The following is a 17,606-nucleotide window of genomic DNA, read 5'->3' as shown; positions in this document are numbered from 1 at the left end:
CAGAGAATGGGAATTTTAAGATAGTCGGTCAATTTTCCTGTATAAAACCCTAAACAGGAGGTTTTGATTCCTCTATGCTGACTATTCATAGCAGAGTGGCGCTATCTGTTATTTTGTATAACAGAACGTCAGTGTGCCCCAAGAGGGTAAAAATTCCAGATAATGGGAAATTTAAGATTATTAATCAATTTTTCATAGTCTGAAATCCTAATCAGAAGGTTTTTTAGCCGCTTATCCTGATAAAACACAGAAAAGTGGCGTTTTCTGTCATTTTTGTCATAAATCTTGATTTTTGCCCAAATATGGTCAAAATGCCGGCAAATACAAATTCTAAAAGATTCAATTGATTTTTGATTGTCTAAAACCTAAACAGGGGGTTTTTAGCACCCCCTCCTCATCCTAAAAATGAGCAAAAGGTTTTGTTTTCACTGTAACCTTCTACTATGATTTTAAAATTAGCCACCCCTGGAGGTTGAAAGCCTCGATCATAGCTCGCCAGAGTTGGAAGATGCATGACTATGGGTGTTTCTGCTAGATGTAGATGGGGTAGGCTATAAAAGAGACTGGCAGAAAGATCTTGGTAATTAACCATGAATAAATAAAAACAATATTTTGCTATAATTACTAGCATTACATAGTTCGTTAGGTTTGAATTTAACCGGAGGTTTACAATCCCCCCCCCTCTTGTATGCTCCTTTAGGAAGTGAAAAATTCAAATAACACACTTTGGAGAATAACGTTCCTAGTGAAAAATTTCCATTGATTTATTTCCATTTTTGTGAAAATACTCGGATTTTTTATGTGTAAATTCTTTAAGATAGTGATAGTGATATGCCCCTCAGACCCTTTATTTACGTGACAAAGCTGCACATGTCTTGTGCAAAAATTAGGTATGTCAGAAGTGAAACCTGAATTTAATGCCTTTCAAGAAACTCATGCGGATTTCTTTAGTTTCACCGCGAAGTTAAACAAAGATCTTTTCGTAAAGCTTAATTTAAAAAAAGAAGTGGAAATTAATTTAGACACCAGAGATTTTCCAATATCTGTGTATTCTATAAACTAGTGATTTACTGAAAACTGAGCGTGCTCGAGTTTTTGAGAGAATTATAATTGTAGGTACTTATCTCTTATACCCACCACACTCAAGAAGTGAAGCTAGATTAATCCTAATAAAATATACCTAAGTATGATGAAAATAGAAGACTATAGTAACAAAATTATGGAAACTACAACAGAGATTATGAAATCAGGTCCCCCGAAACGAATTATATTAAATGGTTTCTAACCCAACCAAAACAAAATACCAACTTAAATATTTAATTAAAATATACTTACATTGTAATATATATACACTCTCACGCTAAGCTGGTTATCACCGAGCTCAAATAAAGAAAGAAACCGTTTTTGTCATATCAAGAACTTGAGTGCGGTGGGCATAAGAGATAAGTACCTTATTGTATATTATTGTCTTAGGATTAATTTTCTAGTCCTAAGAAAATATCCTTTTTCTGGTCGGTTTTTTGTTTATAGTAAAGCCTAGTTTTTAGAAATTGACATATATCTGAAAATGTCACTAGTCAGACTATTTAAGCTAGTGCGCTATTGTAGATACCTCTTGCGTAATCAGCGAAGCATTACTTTTGTTCGTTTTAAGTTTCAACTTAGCTCTTTACTTCCGTAAGAATAACTTTGTTTTTGTAATTAGTAATATGAAAAGATCCTGTGACTATTATGAACAATGGATTTGATTGAATTCTTTAGGTTTGTAAGGGTATCAATTTCTGTTCTTTTTTGTGTTCATTGTTTTTTCTTGCTCCATTTGCTTTGTTTTGGACACTAAAGACGTCTATTTATAAATAAAGGTGAAGATCTGCTTCTTGTCATATTTGTCTCGTCATATTTTTTTTTTTCTTTCATTAATGTTGCTCCGTCCGATGATCGTTCACCTGCGACCTAATGGTAATACAGCGGAAATCGTCCGTTTTCGTAATCAGTGGAAACTAAAATTTGAGATGCGTGGAGGTGGGCCAAGTATTATTGTTCAGTATGACTTTTGACAAGGCTTTTGCCCTCTTTGCCTTTACTTAAATGACAACTTATTACAATGGACCATCAAGTTGTGTGATTCTGCTGTATTTTACATGCGGAACATTGTCGGCAATTTTTCAAAGAATGTCGGCATTGTTCTTTAATATGGATAGGAAAGGCTGTTATGTAGTCGTTCTGTGAGCTAGAAATTTCAAATGCAAATTTATACGTTGATACCTACTTACTAAAAGCATATAAAGAGGGAGAGGTGCTTGAAACTAAGAAATTGGTTTTTCAAGCTTAGCTTCACTTTTGATCGCGAAGAGGTTGATAAGTTACTAGTTTCTTAGCTGAGAAATTGGAATTCAAGATAATTTACAAGGAAAATGAACTAAACATCCAAAACAAAAATACGACTCAGCAAAGGCTTATTTGATCGCAAATAAGTTGATAAGTTGCTATTTTCTTAGCTGAGAAATAGAAATCAAGCTAATTTGCAAGAAAATGAACTAAACATACAAAACACAGCAAAAATACGACTCAACAAAGGGCTTACATTGAGACAGGCCCGTGCTTGAAATTCAGCGGGTAGCGGTACTCTGCTAGTGCAAAATTATCCGCAATGATTATAATTCTTCTAGTTTTCTAAATCTATAAAACTTATTGTCTCAGTTGAAGGTTCATATGGGTTGAATTATCATTACAGCCAGCGGATTTTCAAGGAGGCACACTTGTGCCTCTATAAAGAGGCGACCCACCACAATGTTAAGCGATTTCAGGTCCTAGAGGTCGCAGAGAGACGGCGGTAATCGCATTTTGTAGCCCAAGCTCAAACTAAGAAACTTGCATAATGTCATCCTCCTCCGACTTTATCTTCATGGGGTAAACTGGGCCGGAAGTTTGGACCCTCCCACCACAGCCCCCCTTTAACGTTGTCCGATTGGGCTGAAATTTAGAGGTTAAGCTTTCCTCGGGCCCGGGAGCGTATCCTCGAAATTTCAGCTCAATCCGATCACTCCTTCCCTGTTTTCAAAAAACCAAATATAGCCACTTAAAATTCATCATCATTTCTTTTTTTTCTTAGCCACGCCTACAGGCCATAGTTGGCAACGGATCCGGTTGAATGAGGACTCATTCGAAGCAGAATTCGACCTGTTAGGGCCTTTTGATATTTTCAGACCGAAAAAATTATCCCCCAAATTTACATTTACGAAAAACCTTAGTTTTTTTCAAATAATACAGATAAACAGGTTAGACATGCTTTGTTATGAAAATATCTGCGCGTCAATTTTCATAACAAAGCATGTCTAACCTGTTTATGTGTATTATTTGAAAAAAAAAATACGTTTTCTAAAGAGTTAAAGAGGCTGAGTTACAAGGTCAACCCTTAAAACGTACAGGGATTAGGAGGCACAGTTGGGGGAGCTGTTAAAGAGGCTGAGTCACAAGTTCGAACCTTAAAACGTACAGGGATTAGGAGGCACCCTGTACGACGTGATTTGAGTATTCAGGAATTAAAAGCCTTAACACAAGAATGTTCCAGAGCGGGGGGTTTGGGGGCGGCAGCCCCCAACTTCAACTCCTGACACGATCAGCTAACAGTTAGTCAAGCAATAATAAGTAATAAACTGTACAAAAACGTGCAGAAATTATTTGAAAAAAACTACGTTTTCTAAAGAGTTAAAGAGGCTGAGTTACAAGGTCGAACCTTAAAACGTACAGGGATTAGGAGGCACAGTTGGGGGCTGCCGCCCCCAAACCCCCGCTTTCGCAGCCTTTAAATAAAAAAAAATTTTTTAACTGAAAGTAAGGAGCGACATTAAATCTTAAAACGAACAGAAATTATTCCGTATATGAAAGAGGCTGTGCCCTCCTCAACGCCTCGCTCTTTACGCTAAAGTTTTTATTGTTTAAAAAAAGAGTTGTGAGAAAGTCAAACTTTAGCGTAAAGAGCGAGGCGTTGAGGAGGGCACATCCTCTTTCATATACGGAATAGTTTCTGTTCGTTTTAAGATTTAATGTCGCTCCTTACTTTCAGTTTTAATTTTTTTTTTTTTATTTAAAGGCTGCGAAAGCGGGGTTTGGGGGCGGCAGCCCCCCAACTGTTCCTCCTAATCCCTGTACGTTTTAAGGTTCGACCTTGTAACTCAGCCTCTTTAACTCTTTAGAAAACGTATTTTTGTTCAAATAATCCATAGATAAAGACAGCATTTATTACTTTTCAGCATTTTTGACAAACTTTTGTTTTGTGATAACTTATCTTTTTGGGGCCAGGAAATCTTGGGAGTTTTCAAAGAAGTGTATGTTCAGCTTTTGAAAGATAAATCTCTTTCTCTAGACACCGTAATTGATTCTCCACATGCTTAAGAATTCCGTTTGCGTGGCATCGGGGAAGATGGATTTCGACACGAGTTCCTTCGAAATTCTTTCCCTCTCAAAGTTGTCTTTTTTTGGTTTCCAATAAAATTGCTTTATTATTCATTACAGATTGTATCAAACCCAGTCATGAAATTCTTGACATTTCGTGGAATTTAAAGAAATTATTTGGAAGCGAATTCTGCTCAATTTTAAAGCTCTTTTATATTTAAGTATGCCTTTAAAAACTACAGAAACTCGAGGAAAAAATTGTTTTTTTAATCTGCCGTACAGTTAATTGTGGCCTTTTTTTCTTTGTCTTCATGTCCATTTTATATATATATATATATATATATATTTGTGTGCGTGTGTGTGTGAAGAATAGCCATTGGAAACTTTGTTTCAATTGGAAACATTGAAACTCCAGCTTCTAAGCCTAAATTGGCTAACCCTATTGACAAAACTGAAAAATTACTGTAGTAGATCTAATAAAAACTGAAACCATTAAGTACTTTGAGAACCATTTGTATTGGACAAACCAATTTAGTATGCTCAATTTAGATGGAGTGTTAATTCTTACCTACCCCTAACTCTGATTTCAGCAAGAATAAAAAAAGGCCTCACAAAAAATAAGTAACTTCGCGTCTTTGACACCAAACTCATTAGCACTACTGTTTACTCTGACGAAATTTGATGCCCTAAGCTCATTGAAACGTTCTCGGAAACTGAGATGGAGGGATTCGAGGATTACAGAAAGCAATTTGAGAAATTAATAAATATAACGCCTTTTAAATAACTGCAGCTATAATGGGTAAATCCGTGTAAAAAAAAAAAAAGAATAGATGTAAGGTCCTTTAGATTTACTTCATTCTTTGTGTCTGATTGGTCGAATTACCAGCTCCGTAGCTCTCACAATAATCAAACTCCGCTTACTCCAATACTAATATCGGATTTTAATCCTTTAGCTTTGGCTTATCATGCTGTATGGAATAACCTTCCTAAAGCAGCCCGAGAATTTCATTCATTTGGCTCCTTCGAAAGACTTATTTTATTTTTGTTTTATCTTTTTTGGTTTCTTTGGGATTTCTTGGATTGTTATTCTTGTATTTTCTTCTTTATTATTATTATTATTTATTGTTTGATTTCCATAGGAGCCGGTGTAGTTCTTACTGAGTTATCAGAAGAAATTTTTATAAATCTTTTAGATATCCCCCTTTCTCTGTGTCTCATTTTTATTTAATTTTATTTATCATTTATGAGTTATTGTTTAAACAGTATTTAAATCTACCCCCTCCTTTACAGGCCATGGAGCCTTTATGGGAATTAGTGCCTTGTATCTATTGAAAGATTTCTGTTTGCTCTTGGAGAATATATCCATTTATTTTAGAGCTTATCTAAAAAGAGGGAAATCTGTAAAAATGCATAAGACCAGGATTGTAGCAATCACATCCTCCTCCAACAGAACACCTTTTCGTGCTTCGGATTATTTTGAAGCTAGGAAAAGCTAAATTTGAACATCAAACGTCCCAAATTGCTTTTCCCTCTCCATGGTCTGTTTTGGCATTCAATAATTTGCAATGTATTTTATTATCTATCATCATATTTCGTATTAATCTTAGTCATAAAGAACTTGGTATCTCGTGGAATAATAATGAAAATCAAATTTTATTACGCTCAATATATTTTGGAAGGTGAGATAAATAATTGTAAAGGAGGTTTGAGTATCTGTTAGTGGAGGGGGTTATGATGCATTACTTGAATATCGGAGTGAAACTCAATAAGTTTTGTTATGAAAAAGTGCTTGCTAGCAAAGACGGGGTACAAGAACTAAGAACTTTCTAAGTAAGTCAAACAGATCGTGGTAACGAACTGTAAGTAAGGAGCGACCCGGCTCAATGGTAACCGAAACTTTAGAAAACGGGTTTTTGATACCAATAGATACATCAAAAGAATCAGAATTTGATGCTGAATTCAAAAATTTAACTTTCATCAAGTTTAGTCCTACTCATCAAAGTTACGCGACTAAGAAAATTTGGCTGATTTTCGAAAAAAGGGGGAAAGACCCCCTAAAAGTTATAGAACCTTAATGAAAATCACACCATCATATTCAGCGTATCAGAGAACCCTACTATAGATGTTTCAAGCTCCTATCTACAAAAATGTGGAATTTTGCATTTTTTGCCAGAAGAAAGATAACGGATGCGTGTTTATTTGTTTTTTTGTTTTTTTTCGCATTGGTGATCGTATCGACCCAGTGGTCCTAGAATATCTTGGGAGGACTCATTGAAACGGAAATTAAAAGTTCTAGTGCCCTTTTTAAGTGACCCAAAAAATGGAGTGCACCAATGTTAACATATAGTATTGAAATTTTTTCTGTTAGTAGGGGGTGGGTGGGTTGGCGGTTATGTGGGAGGATCTTTCCATGGAGGGAGTTTTCAGGGGGGAAGGGACATTGCTGTGAAGGGGTCGCCGGATTTCCCAGCATTATTTTAAAAAACGATCAGAAATTAAATATAAAAAAAACAAGTTTTCCAGCCTAAAATAAGGAGTAACATCAAAACTTAAAACGAACAGAAAATATTACGTGTATGATTGGGTTCACCCTCTAGTCAATACCTCGATCTTTAAGCCAAGGATTTTCTAGTACTTTCATAAGAGCTATTTATTCTAAATAACGGCCTTTGTGATTAAGGGGTCATTTTTAAAGAATGGCAGCAAAATTCGAACTTTAGCTTAAAGAGCGAGGTATTGACTAGGGGGCGAGCCCCTTAATATACGTATTAGAAAATATATGAATATAGAAGGTCGTTACGTAAGTTAATTCGTAAGTTACGTATATTTAGTACTAATAAAAACGTTCGTAAATAAAATTAAACAAGTTTCGAGAAAGCCATTTAACCAAATAAAAGTAAAATTAATGTGCAGATTTTGTTTTTATTATTCATGTACGGTGAGCCAATATCAAAACCTGCATTAATTCAAAAACGTTTAAAAATTAAATTAAAAAAAACAAGTTTTTTTTAACGTAAAGTAAGGAACGACGTTAAAGCTTAAAACGAACAGAAATTATTCCGTATATGAAATGTGCTGTCCCCTCCGCAACGCCTCGCTCTTTACGCTAAAATTTGAGTTTCTCACAACTCTTATTTTTTTTAAACAATAAAAAACTTTAGCGTAAAGAGCGAGGCGTTGAGGAAGGGGCAGCCACTTTCATATACGAATAGTTTCTGTTCTTTTTAAGTTTTAACGTCGTTCCTTACTTTCAGTTAAAAAAAAATTGTTTTTTTTTATTTAATTCAAGAAGGAACAAACATTCTACTACCATTTCCCTTCTCTGGTACATTTTACTAATAATTTAAACTAGATGGTATATTCCTATTGTCCCAGATATGTGACTTTCACGAGTAAATATAATAGGCCCTGATCTCCTATTTAAAGTAGACTCAACTCTTACAACATATATATTTACATTTTTTTTCGTCTTAAGCAATCTACTATATGTCTGAGAAAATTGAGAGGCCCATGCCTACCAACCACTGAAATTCACTGCCTCTGGTATTAACTTTTATATGTAAAGAAACCCTAGTTTGAAAAGGATAATGTATTCAGTTTAAATTTTGTTTTAGTTAAATCTTTATTCTTGTCGCAATTCATGATCAAGCTGCCTTTGTCATCCTTCCAATCGTTGGAATAAAAGAGTATTACGTTTAACTGACAGTAATGCTACATCACGTCGTATGCCCATCAAGTTGGAAATAACTACCATAAAATGATCTGGCTTTGGAGAAGACAAGTAGCCAGATATGTAAGCAAGATGGACCTACAGGCCGAGACTAATTCCACTAGGATCCATTGATTCCAATAGAACCAGCATCTGTTCGCTATAATGTAGTTTTCTCGCGAATGAAGGCAAAATATACCGCTTTCAAATAATTACGTACTAAATCAGCCCATTCCAATAATCTATCTTATTAAAAGAGCAATGATTATGTATATATCTTAATATTTTTCCTCGAAATGGCACAATATTTTCTTCTCAAAATTGGCATACTATCATTTTCTGTTGTGATAAAATGATCTAGGTAGGTCGCGACTTTAAGAAAACTTACTTCCCCCTCCCAGTCCACTTAATATTTTTGATGAATCGCCTGCTAAATGAAATTAGAGAACCCTGGAGGTTGAAAGCTTTGAGCATGAAACGAAGAAAGGAAAACACAACAACATGAGAAAAAGAAATCAAATAGCAGAGAAAACGAGGGTAGTAGTGGAGCAATATGAAGCGAAAATAAGCAAATATTTCGACAAGGACATCCGCCAAGTTGTCCTCAGTGATATATGCTTATTTTCGCTTCATATTGTTCCACTGGCTGATATTACCCTCGTTTTCTCTGCTATTTCATTTTTTTTATTTTGCTGTTTGTTCTCTTCGTTGTTTCATACGTCGTGTATACCCAGTGTGGTCTTAGAATGTATTTAAGGTTTTAGCATAAGTAGGAGGAATTTCAAAACTCTATTTGTTTGTTGACGAACCAGTTGATTCCGAGCTTTTAGAGGATATTCCATTTTGAAAATTTTGAAGTGAGTTTTAAATACTTTGTTTTAAATACGGATTTTAATACGGATTTAAATACGGATTCTTTTCGGAAAGTTTTAAATACGGATTCTTAAATACTTTGCATTCCTTTTCGAAAAAAATTGCAGATAAATAGATTTTCCATGAGAGGCAACGCTATAGAGTTGCCTATAGTAAAGGCCATACGGCTCCAATGTTTTATTATTATTTTTTTTTTCTCAGAGGCACTTCATATGGAAGGGGTCGTCGTAGAAACTTCAAAGGGGACTCATTCGATTGGAAATCGAGAGTTCTAGTGCCCTTTTTAATAATCGAAAGTGATTGGAGGGCAACTAGCCCCCCCCCCCCACGGCCATCGTTCCTCCAAACACATCTAATCAAAATTTTTAAATAGCAATTTTGTTCAGCTTAGTTGATTTACCGATAGAAATTATGTTTTTGAGGAGGACACTCCCCCACAACCCTCAGGGGAAGGGTTTTAAGTTATGCCCTGGGGGTATATAAAGTTTTTTTTTATAGAAGGCGTTGTCGTAAAAACTTCAAAAAAGACTCATTCGATTGGAAATCCTAAGGGCTAGTGCCCTTTTTAATATTCGAAAGTGATTGGAGGGCAACTAACCCCCATCTTACGCCCACCGTTTCCCCAAACACATCCAATCAAAATTTTGAGATAGCTATTTTATTAAACGTAGTTTCAAGTTCTGGAAATTAGGTCTTTGAGGCTCACAACTCTCCCACAGCCCTCAGGATAAATGATGCAAGTTATTTACTCGGGGTGTATCAGATTTGGCATGGACGACGTTGTCGTAAAAACTTAGGAAGTGTCTCATTTGATTGGAAATTTAAACGGATTATTTTATTTTTAATATTTGAAAGTTATTTTACTGTAACTGACACACCTTCCACGCTCACTATTTCCCAAAACACATCCAATCGAAATTTTGATATAGCCATTTTGTTCAACGTAGTTGAAGGTTCTGGAAATCATATATGTTTGAGCAGGACACTCCCCCCACAGTCTTCAGGGGCAAGGGTTATAAGTTATGCCCTAGGGGCATATATGGCTCCTATGGAAGGAATGCTCGTGTAAACTTCAGAAAGGGCCCATTTGATTGGAAATTGAAAGTTTTAGTTTACTTTTTAAGCGTCAAAAGATGTTGGAGGGTAACTAGGTCCCCCCCCACAGACCCTTTTTTCCCAAATGCGTCCGTTAAAAATCGTAAGGTAGCCATTATATTCAAAATAGTTCAAAGATCATATAACAAAAATTCCAGTGCGAATACAACCCCCAACGGTCAAGAGGTAGGCGTTTGAAGCTATACGCGGTGTGCATATATGGGTATTATTGAGGGGCTGCTCGTATTAACTTCAAAGGGGGATCATTTGATTGGAAATTGAAAGTTTTATTCCACCCTTTAAGAGTCAAAAGTGATTGGAGGGCACCTAGCCCCTCCCCCCCTTCCACGCCATTTTTCCTCAAACCCATCCGATAATATTTTTAAGATAGCTTTTTTTTAAATAGTTCAAAGACCATATAACGAAAACTCAGGGGTCAACAGAGCCCCCCAGGGTCCGAGGGCAGGTGTTGTAAGTTATGCCCTGGGGGAATATATGGTTCTTATTGAAGGGCTGCTCGTATAAAATTCAGAGATGGCTCATTTGATTCGATATTGAAAGTTCTAGTTCACTTTTTAAGAGTCAAGAGAGTTAAACTAGCCCCTCCCCCCACGCTCTTTTTTCCCCAAATGCATCCAGTAAAAATTTTGAGATAGTCATTAAGTTAAATTTCTCAAAAGTCAGATAACAAAACTCAGGTGCCGTCACAACCCCCCTGGGCCCCGGGGCAGGCGTTGTAAGTTATGCCCTGTGGCATATATTGTTCGTATGAAAGGGATGCTCGTATAAACTTCAGAGAGGGCTCATTTGATTGGATATTGAAAGTTCTAGTTCACTTTTTAAGAGTCAAGAGAGTTAAACTAGCCCCTCCCCCCCACACGCTCTTTTTTCCCCAAACCAGTCCGCTACAAATTTTAAGATAGCCAGTGTTTTGGAAATTGTTCAAAAACTAGATAACAACCCCCCTCCTGAGCCCGGGGGATAGGCGTTGTAAGTGTTGTCCTGGGGGCGTATATGATTCTTATGAAAGGGATGCTCGTGTAAACTTCAGAGGGGGCTCATTTGATTGGAAATTGAAAGTTCTAGTTCAATTTTTAAGAGTCAAAAGATATCCGAGGGCAACTATCCCCCTCCCTCCACGCCCTTTTTCCCCAAGCCCTTCCGATAAAACTTTTATCATAGCGATTTCATTAACAAATAGTTCAAAGGTCAGATAAGTAACATTCCTGTGCCGACGCAACCCGCCAGGGCCCGGAGGCAGGTGTTATGAGTAATGCTCTAGGGGCATATATAGTTCTTATGGAAGGGATGCTCGTATAAACTTTGGAGAGGGCTCATTTGGTTTGAAATTGAAAGTCCTTGTTCACTTTTTAAAGTTCTTGAGTCAAAAGAGATCGGAGAGCAACTAGCCCCCCCCCCCACTCCACGCCCTAAATGCATCAGACAAAATTTTGAGATAGACATTTTGTTAAATATAGTTCAAAGTTCTGATAACAAAAAGCACCGGGGTCGACACAGCCCCCCAGGGCCTGGGGGTAGGCGTTATAAGTTATGCCCTGGGGGCATATATCGTTGTTATGGAATGGCTGCCCGTATACAGCTCATAGAGGGCTCATTTGATTGGAAATTGAAAGTTGTAACTCACTTTTTAACAGTCAAAAGTGATTGGAGGGCAGCTGGCCTCCCCCCACACTCCATTTATTTTTGTTCCAGAGGCCCTTCATATAGAAGGGGTCGTCGTATATAAACTTGAAAGTGGGCTCATTCGATTGGAAATCGAGAGTTCTGGTGCCCTTTTTAAGAGTCAAAAGTGATCAGAGGGCAACTGGCCCCCCAAGCCCCTTTTTCCCCAAATGCATCTGATAAAAAATTTGACGTAGCCATTTTGTTAAAAATATTTCAAAGATCATATAACAAAAACTCCTTTCCATATGACATTTCGTTAGAAATAGTTCAAAGATTAGATAAGAAAAACTCCTGTGTCGACACCCCCCCCCCCCAGGGCCGGGTCAGGCGTTGTAAGTATTGCTCTGGGGGCATATATGGTTGTTATGGAAGGTATGCTCGTATAAACTTCAGAGAGGGTTTATTTGAATGGCAATTAAAAGTTGTACTTCATTTTCTCAGAGTGAAAAAATATCAGAGGGCCACTAGCCCCTCCCGCCCTCCACGCCTTTGGGTGTATCGGATGGAAAAACCCATCCAATAACAATTTCAGGTGACCATTTTGTTAAAAATAATTCAACCATCAGATATTAAAACTCCAGTGTCGACACAACCCCCCGGGGCCCAGGGATAGGCGTTGTAAGTTATACTCTGGGGATATATAAGGTTCTTATAGAAGGGATACTCCTATAAACTTCAGAGAGGGCTCATTTGATTGAAAATAGAAAGTTCTAGTTCACTTTTGAAGAGTCAAAAGAAACCGAAGCTTAATCTAGTCCCCCCACCCCCTTTGTCCCCAGACCCATCCGATAAAAATTTTGAGATAGCAATTTTGTTTAAAATAGTTCATACATCAGATAATTAAAACTCCGAGGTTGACACAAACCCATTTTTTCATTTTTATATTGTTACTTGGATACCAGTTTTGATACTTTGATGAATATTTGATTTTTTACTAAAGTTTGATTTTGAAATAAGATATTTTTAAAAACTTAAAAATTTTTGCAATCAAAAACGAACAAAAGTTAATTAAAAAAAAAACTTTCCAAAAAGAAGTTTCTCAACGAAAAGTAACGGCCATCTTAAACTTAAGCTCAGCAGATACAAATAACTGTTAAAATTCAAACTCAAAATAACCAGAAATTACTACTAAATAATAAATTAAACCCAAAACGAACAGAAATTAAATAAATAATTATAGAAAAAACGTATAACAAGTAATAATATAAGTTAATAAATAGATCTTAAAGCGAGTAATGCTTGGATTGAATATGAATATCAAGCTTAAAACGAAAAAAAATATTTTCCTATATAAGTTTAAATGAAACTTAAAACGAACAGAAATTAAATAAACAATCAATGCAAACAAACATACAATAGATATTAATGTAAACTAATAAATAAATCTTAAAACGAGCGAAACTAAAATTGAATCTGCAAATCAAGCTTGAAACGAACAAAAATCACCAGACAAGAGTTTGGGTATGGCCTCCTTCTGTCACTGTAAAAGTCTAAAACCTACTGCGTCATTGGTGCTTTACTGGAAACTATATGCGTCTTGAACAGTCTTGGAAAGTATAAACAACATCAAATTGAATATTTGATGTATAATGATATTAATTGTTGAAAGATCCATCAGTTCAAGAATTTATTTCACTGTAATTGTATTTTTATTTTCAATACTGTAGGACCTGGAAAAGAAAATATCTGTAATATAATCCGTTTTCAGATAAGCGCCAATGACGCAGAAGGCTTTTGGTTTTTATTTACAACTAGGAAAAGAGGCAGTATCCAAACACTTGTTTGTAGGGAAACTATTCATCTTTAACAACTTTAAGATGAGATAAGAAATTATACTGTATAATTGATGTATAATGATATTAATTGCTGAAAGCACATCAGTTCAAAATGCTTCTATGATTCTAATGTTTATTTTCAATATTAAGTGCAAAAGAAAATATGTGTCATAAAATTGGTTGTCAGTAAAGCGCCAATGACGCAGTAGGTTTTAGACTTCTACAGTGAGAGAAGGAGGTTATACCCAAACTCTTGTTTGTGGTGATTTTTGTTCTTTTCAAGCTTGATTTGCATATTCAATTTAAGCTTCACTCGTTTTAAGATTTATTTATTCATTTACATTAACATCTATTGTATTTTTGTTTGCATTGATTGTTTATTTAATTTCTGTTCGTTTTAAGTTTCATTTATACTTCAATAGGAAAATATTTTTTTTCGTTTTAAGCTTGATATTCATATTCAATCTAAGCATTAATCGCTTTAAGATCTATTTATTCATTTATATTATTACTTGTTGTATGTTTTTGCTATGATTGTTTATTTAATTTCTGTTCGTTTTGGGTTTCGTTTATTCTTTAATAGCAATTTCTGGTCGTTTTGAGTTTGAATTTTAAAAGTTATTTGTATCTGCTGAACTTAAGTTTAAAATGGCCTTTACTTTTCTTTGAAAAACTTATTTTTCGGAAAGTTTTTTTTTAATTAATTTTATTAAACGAACAACAGTTGTATGTATGCATATTTATTTTTCTGTGATTTTTTTCTCAAAAATGGCACTATAATTTTTCCGAAAACTGGCACACTGCCAGTTTCCGGTGTGGAAAAACGATCTAGATAGGTCACGACTTTGTAAAAGTTCGTTTAGGGCCTTGATTTTGTAGAAATGTTTTTCACATGAATGACGTCACAAACACCCAGATGTCCAATACTCTAATGGTTTTACTCCACAGTTAATAAAGTAAACTGAAACTAAAGGTGTTTTGCTAAAGAGATTACAAAAACTGTTGTTTTTTCACCGGTCCCCTGGTACTCGTCCAGATAACCAAAAATTGCATGTTTTCCGTAAATAAATCTGTTTTTGATTTGAAAAGGAACGGGTACGTGAATTATTTATTTTCCATTAAGAATATCGTGTGTTAATTTATTTTATAACATAATTTTTCTTTGTAATAAAGCAGAATTCATTATGGAAGAATAATGGGCTATTTTTCAGCTGTCGTCATTGATGGAAATTTTTATCCGTTTTTTGACATGCGACTATCTTTTAATTGTATTTTGTTTTAATGTTTATGCCTAAAATATGTTAATATTTATGTTTTCTTTGGTTTTGTGGATTTTACTTGGACCAAAAGTCAAAATTTCTAGAGGGTGTTCAGTTTTGTATCGATTTCTAGTTTGTTTTTTCGTTCTTGACTCAATCGAAGCAACAATTGTAAATATATCAAGATGCCCATGTGTTTAATTTTACACATATAAAATTATTTATTTATAACCACGAATTGATCTTATCACATCAGCGGTATATAAGCTAGATCGTGATTGCCCCCCCCCTTCATCTGTCTCCTACAAAATGCTTCTCAGTGTCCTCCTATCACATAATATACACGCTGTCACATAATATATGCTATGGATGTGTTATCTCCAATTATGTGTCTCTACCAAACTTTCCGAGCTTGTTATCAGTGTGTCACGATGGTAAAATGTTGCAGCATCAAAGGTTTTGGTCGAAGTTGGTGGATGACTCAGTTTGACCCTAAATAATAAGGGATAATTATTATTTTATTTTAAGCAGTTCGTAATATCAAACTCTAAGTAAACAGCGACCTTTGCCAGGAGTAACCAAAATCCACTAAGTTCAAAATTGTCTATCAAAAGTTACCGACATAAGGAAATGCGTATAGTTTTATAAAAAGAGGGAAAGGGGGTGTTTAAATTCACTAGTAACCGAGATCCCTAGAGCAGTTGTTTCAAGCAACTATTTCCAATAAAAATCAAATTTCGTATTTTTTCCGAGAAGTATCGAAGTCGCTGTAGAACAATGGGATAGAGTATCGGAAATAGAAATCTGTTGTGCTATTCTGAAGTTACAGATGAGATCACGCTACAGTAAAGTGTTGTTTGCTGCCAATTTGTTGTACAAAATGACAATTATGTATTAGCCAAGATGGTATTTTGGGATAGCCGGTCGGTTGGGAAAAAAAAATTGAGAAAGCCTGCCGGTTAGTAACTGTAGAAAGGCTATTTGCTTAGCCTTCGAGTTTAAGAGGTTTTAATGCTGTAAGGTGGCCTATTTGTCTCTGAGTGTATATGCGATACGCACAAAATAAGTGCTAATTATTGACAATTCTTTTGGGCTTTATTTGACTGAGTTGATTCATTTGTGGCTTCTGAGGTGAGGCTCACTTCCCGTCACATAGCGTAAGTGGCAGTTTTGATACATCTATTGTTATCAAAATTCTGTTTTTTAGAGTTTTGGTTACTATTGAGTCGAGTCCCTCCTTACTTACAGTTCGTTATCACGAACTCTTTGATATGGCTCTTTCATTCATTTGAAAAAAAAGAGAAAAACTATGTATTTATTCAATACATAAAACTACTATGCTTTTCAGGTTGACTGCAAACATTTAAAAATCATTAACGTTTCAAATTCATGGTTTACCTATCAAAAATTATTAGCATATTGAAATTTTCTTACTTTTTGGAAAATAGTGAAAACAGTCCCAAAAAGAAAAGTCGCATTTTTAATTTTGTCATACTACTTGGTTTTGATCAAAACCCTTGGCATTTGATCAAATTACTAGCTTTATCAATGCACTTGCGGCACATGTACCCGCTGATATCGGGGATACCCAGCAGTTAGGGCACCATTTTGACAAAGGGAAAATGAATCATCTTTTTAAATATTTAATTGTGTTACTTTTTTTTAATTATGAAGTATGTTTCATTTTAGGTTGTACATACTCACTTTTATGTAAAGAAGAATGAGGTAATAGCACAGTGTCAAAATTGGATTGCAGAGATGGAATCTTATTCAGGGTCGAGCAAAGCTGTTTCATCGGGTTTAGCTTCTTTAAAGGTAATTTTGCTATCATATTATTGAATTACCCAGGACAATCGAGAGCCATTCTAGACCCTTGCAAAATAAGTTTTCTTTTGCCACTTAAGAATCTGAAAACTGTGTTTTCTTGCCATAGTTGGCTATTGTTTCTATTTTTGTGGCTATTGACTCTGCATTATCCTTTCCCCTTCCCTTCATCCCTTGCCAATAGCTCTTGCTGCATCCAAGCGATTTTTGTCGTAGGTTGTTAAAGTTTTTCTAGAGGCATTAAAGTTGAAGTCGTCAATAACATATAAATTAAGAAAAAAAAGAAAAGCTATTAGAGGATTATTTTTCTCAGTACTTAATTCATTGCAAGAACTTTTACATTTTCGTATTGAGGGAATGTATTTTCAATACCAAGGAATCACAAGATATTCACAGATATATTTTCAAAAGTACCCATAAAATAGCTGAACTTGGTTAGAATCTAAAAAATATAAGGAATCAAAAATTTAGATTTTGTCTTACTAAACGGCTTAGCAAGACTCTTCAGGTTGACATCCAGAGTATGGGTGAAGTGGGTAAAAGAAACATTCGAAAAACTGAGGGAAAAAAGGCCTTAAAGTTGTTAGTTGCATTGGATTTTTATGCCATAAGTATAACTTGGTTTACTCTGAGAAACCAAGGCTTAGAAAAGGAGCCATATTTCCTGCCTGTCAAGCTGAGCTTTTACTATCTCTATAGATGCTGCCCTTGCGTGATATTAACTCCTTTACACCTCCTATTACGCCTCCCACCACATTACGCCTCCTTTACAAATGATTGGATATAATTGTTCAAAAATTTGTAATTATTTTCTATTTTGGTAGGTTAGAAGCAGGTGTTATATACATTAGTAAGTGATTCATCGCTTTTTCGAACTCCTTCACTGTGAAAGACTTAAGTTTTTTTCGTGGAAGCTGGATCAGTCGCGCTTTTTCTTTCTTTTTTTTGAAATTGTCTTAATTGAAATTCATTGACAATGATTGCACCTTG

General features: G+C 35.3%; 1 protein-coding gene across 1 annotated transcript in view; it reads left to right on the top strand.

Moving 5' to 3' along the window:
* Window positions 1-16,631, top strand: part of Bruce (BIR repeat containing ubiquitin-conjugating enzyme) — a 406,259-nt gene extending 389,628 nt beyond the window's left edge. Inside the window, exon 43 of the mRNA XM_089091938.1 lies at window positions 16,482-16,631. Coding sequence (XP_088948064.1) covers window positions 16,482-16,631 — 150 coding nt within the window. The remainder of the gene's footprint in view (window positions 1-16,481) is intronic.
* The last annotated feature ends 975 nt before the right edge of the window (window positions 16,632-17,606 follow it).

The sequence above is a fragment of the Artemia sp. Qi Xiang Cuo genome, chromosome 7 (assembly GCF_049724085.1).
Source record: "Artemia sp. Qi Xiang Cuo chromosome 7, ASM4972408v1, whole genome shotgun sequence".
NCBI classification, from domain to species: domain Eukaryota; kingdom Metazoa; phylum Arthropoda; class Branchiopoda; order Anostraca; family Artemiidae; genus Artemia; species Artemia sp. Qi Xiang Cuo.
Note: the sequence above shows the minus strand (reverse complement) of the source record. Positions and strands in the feature narration are given on the sequence as shown.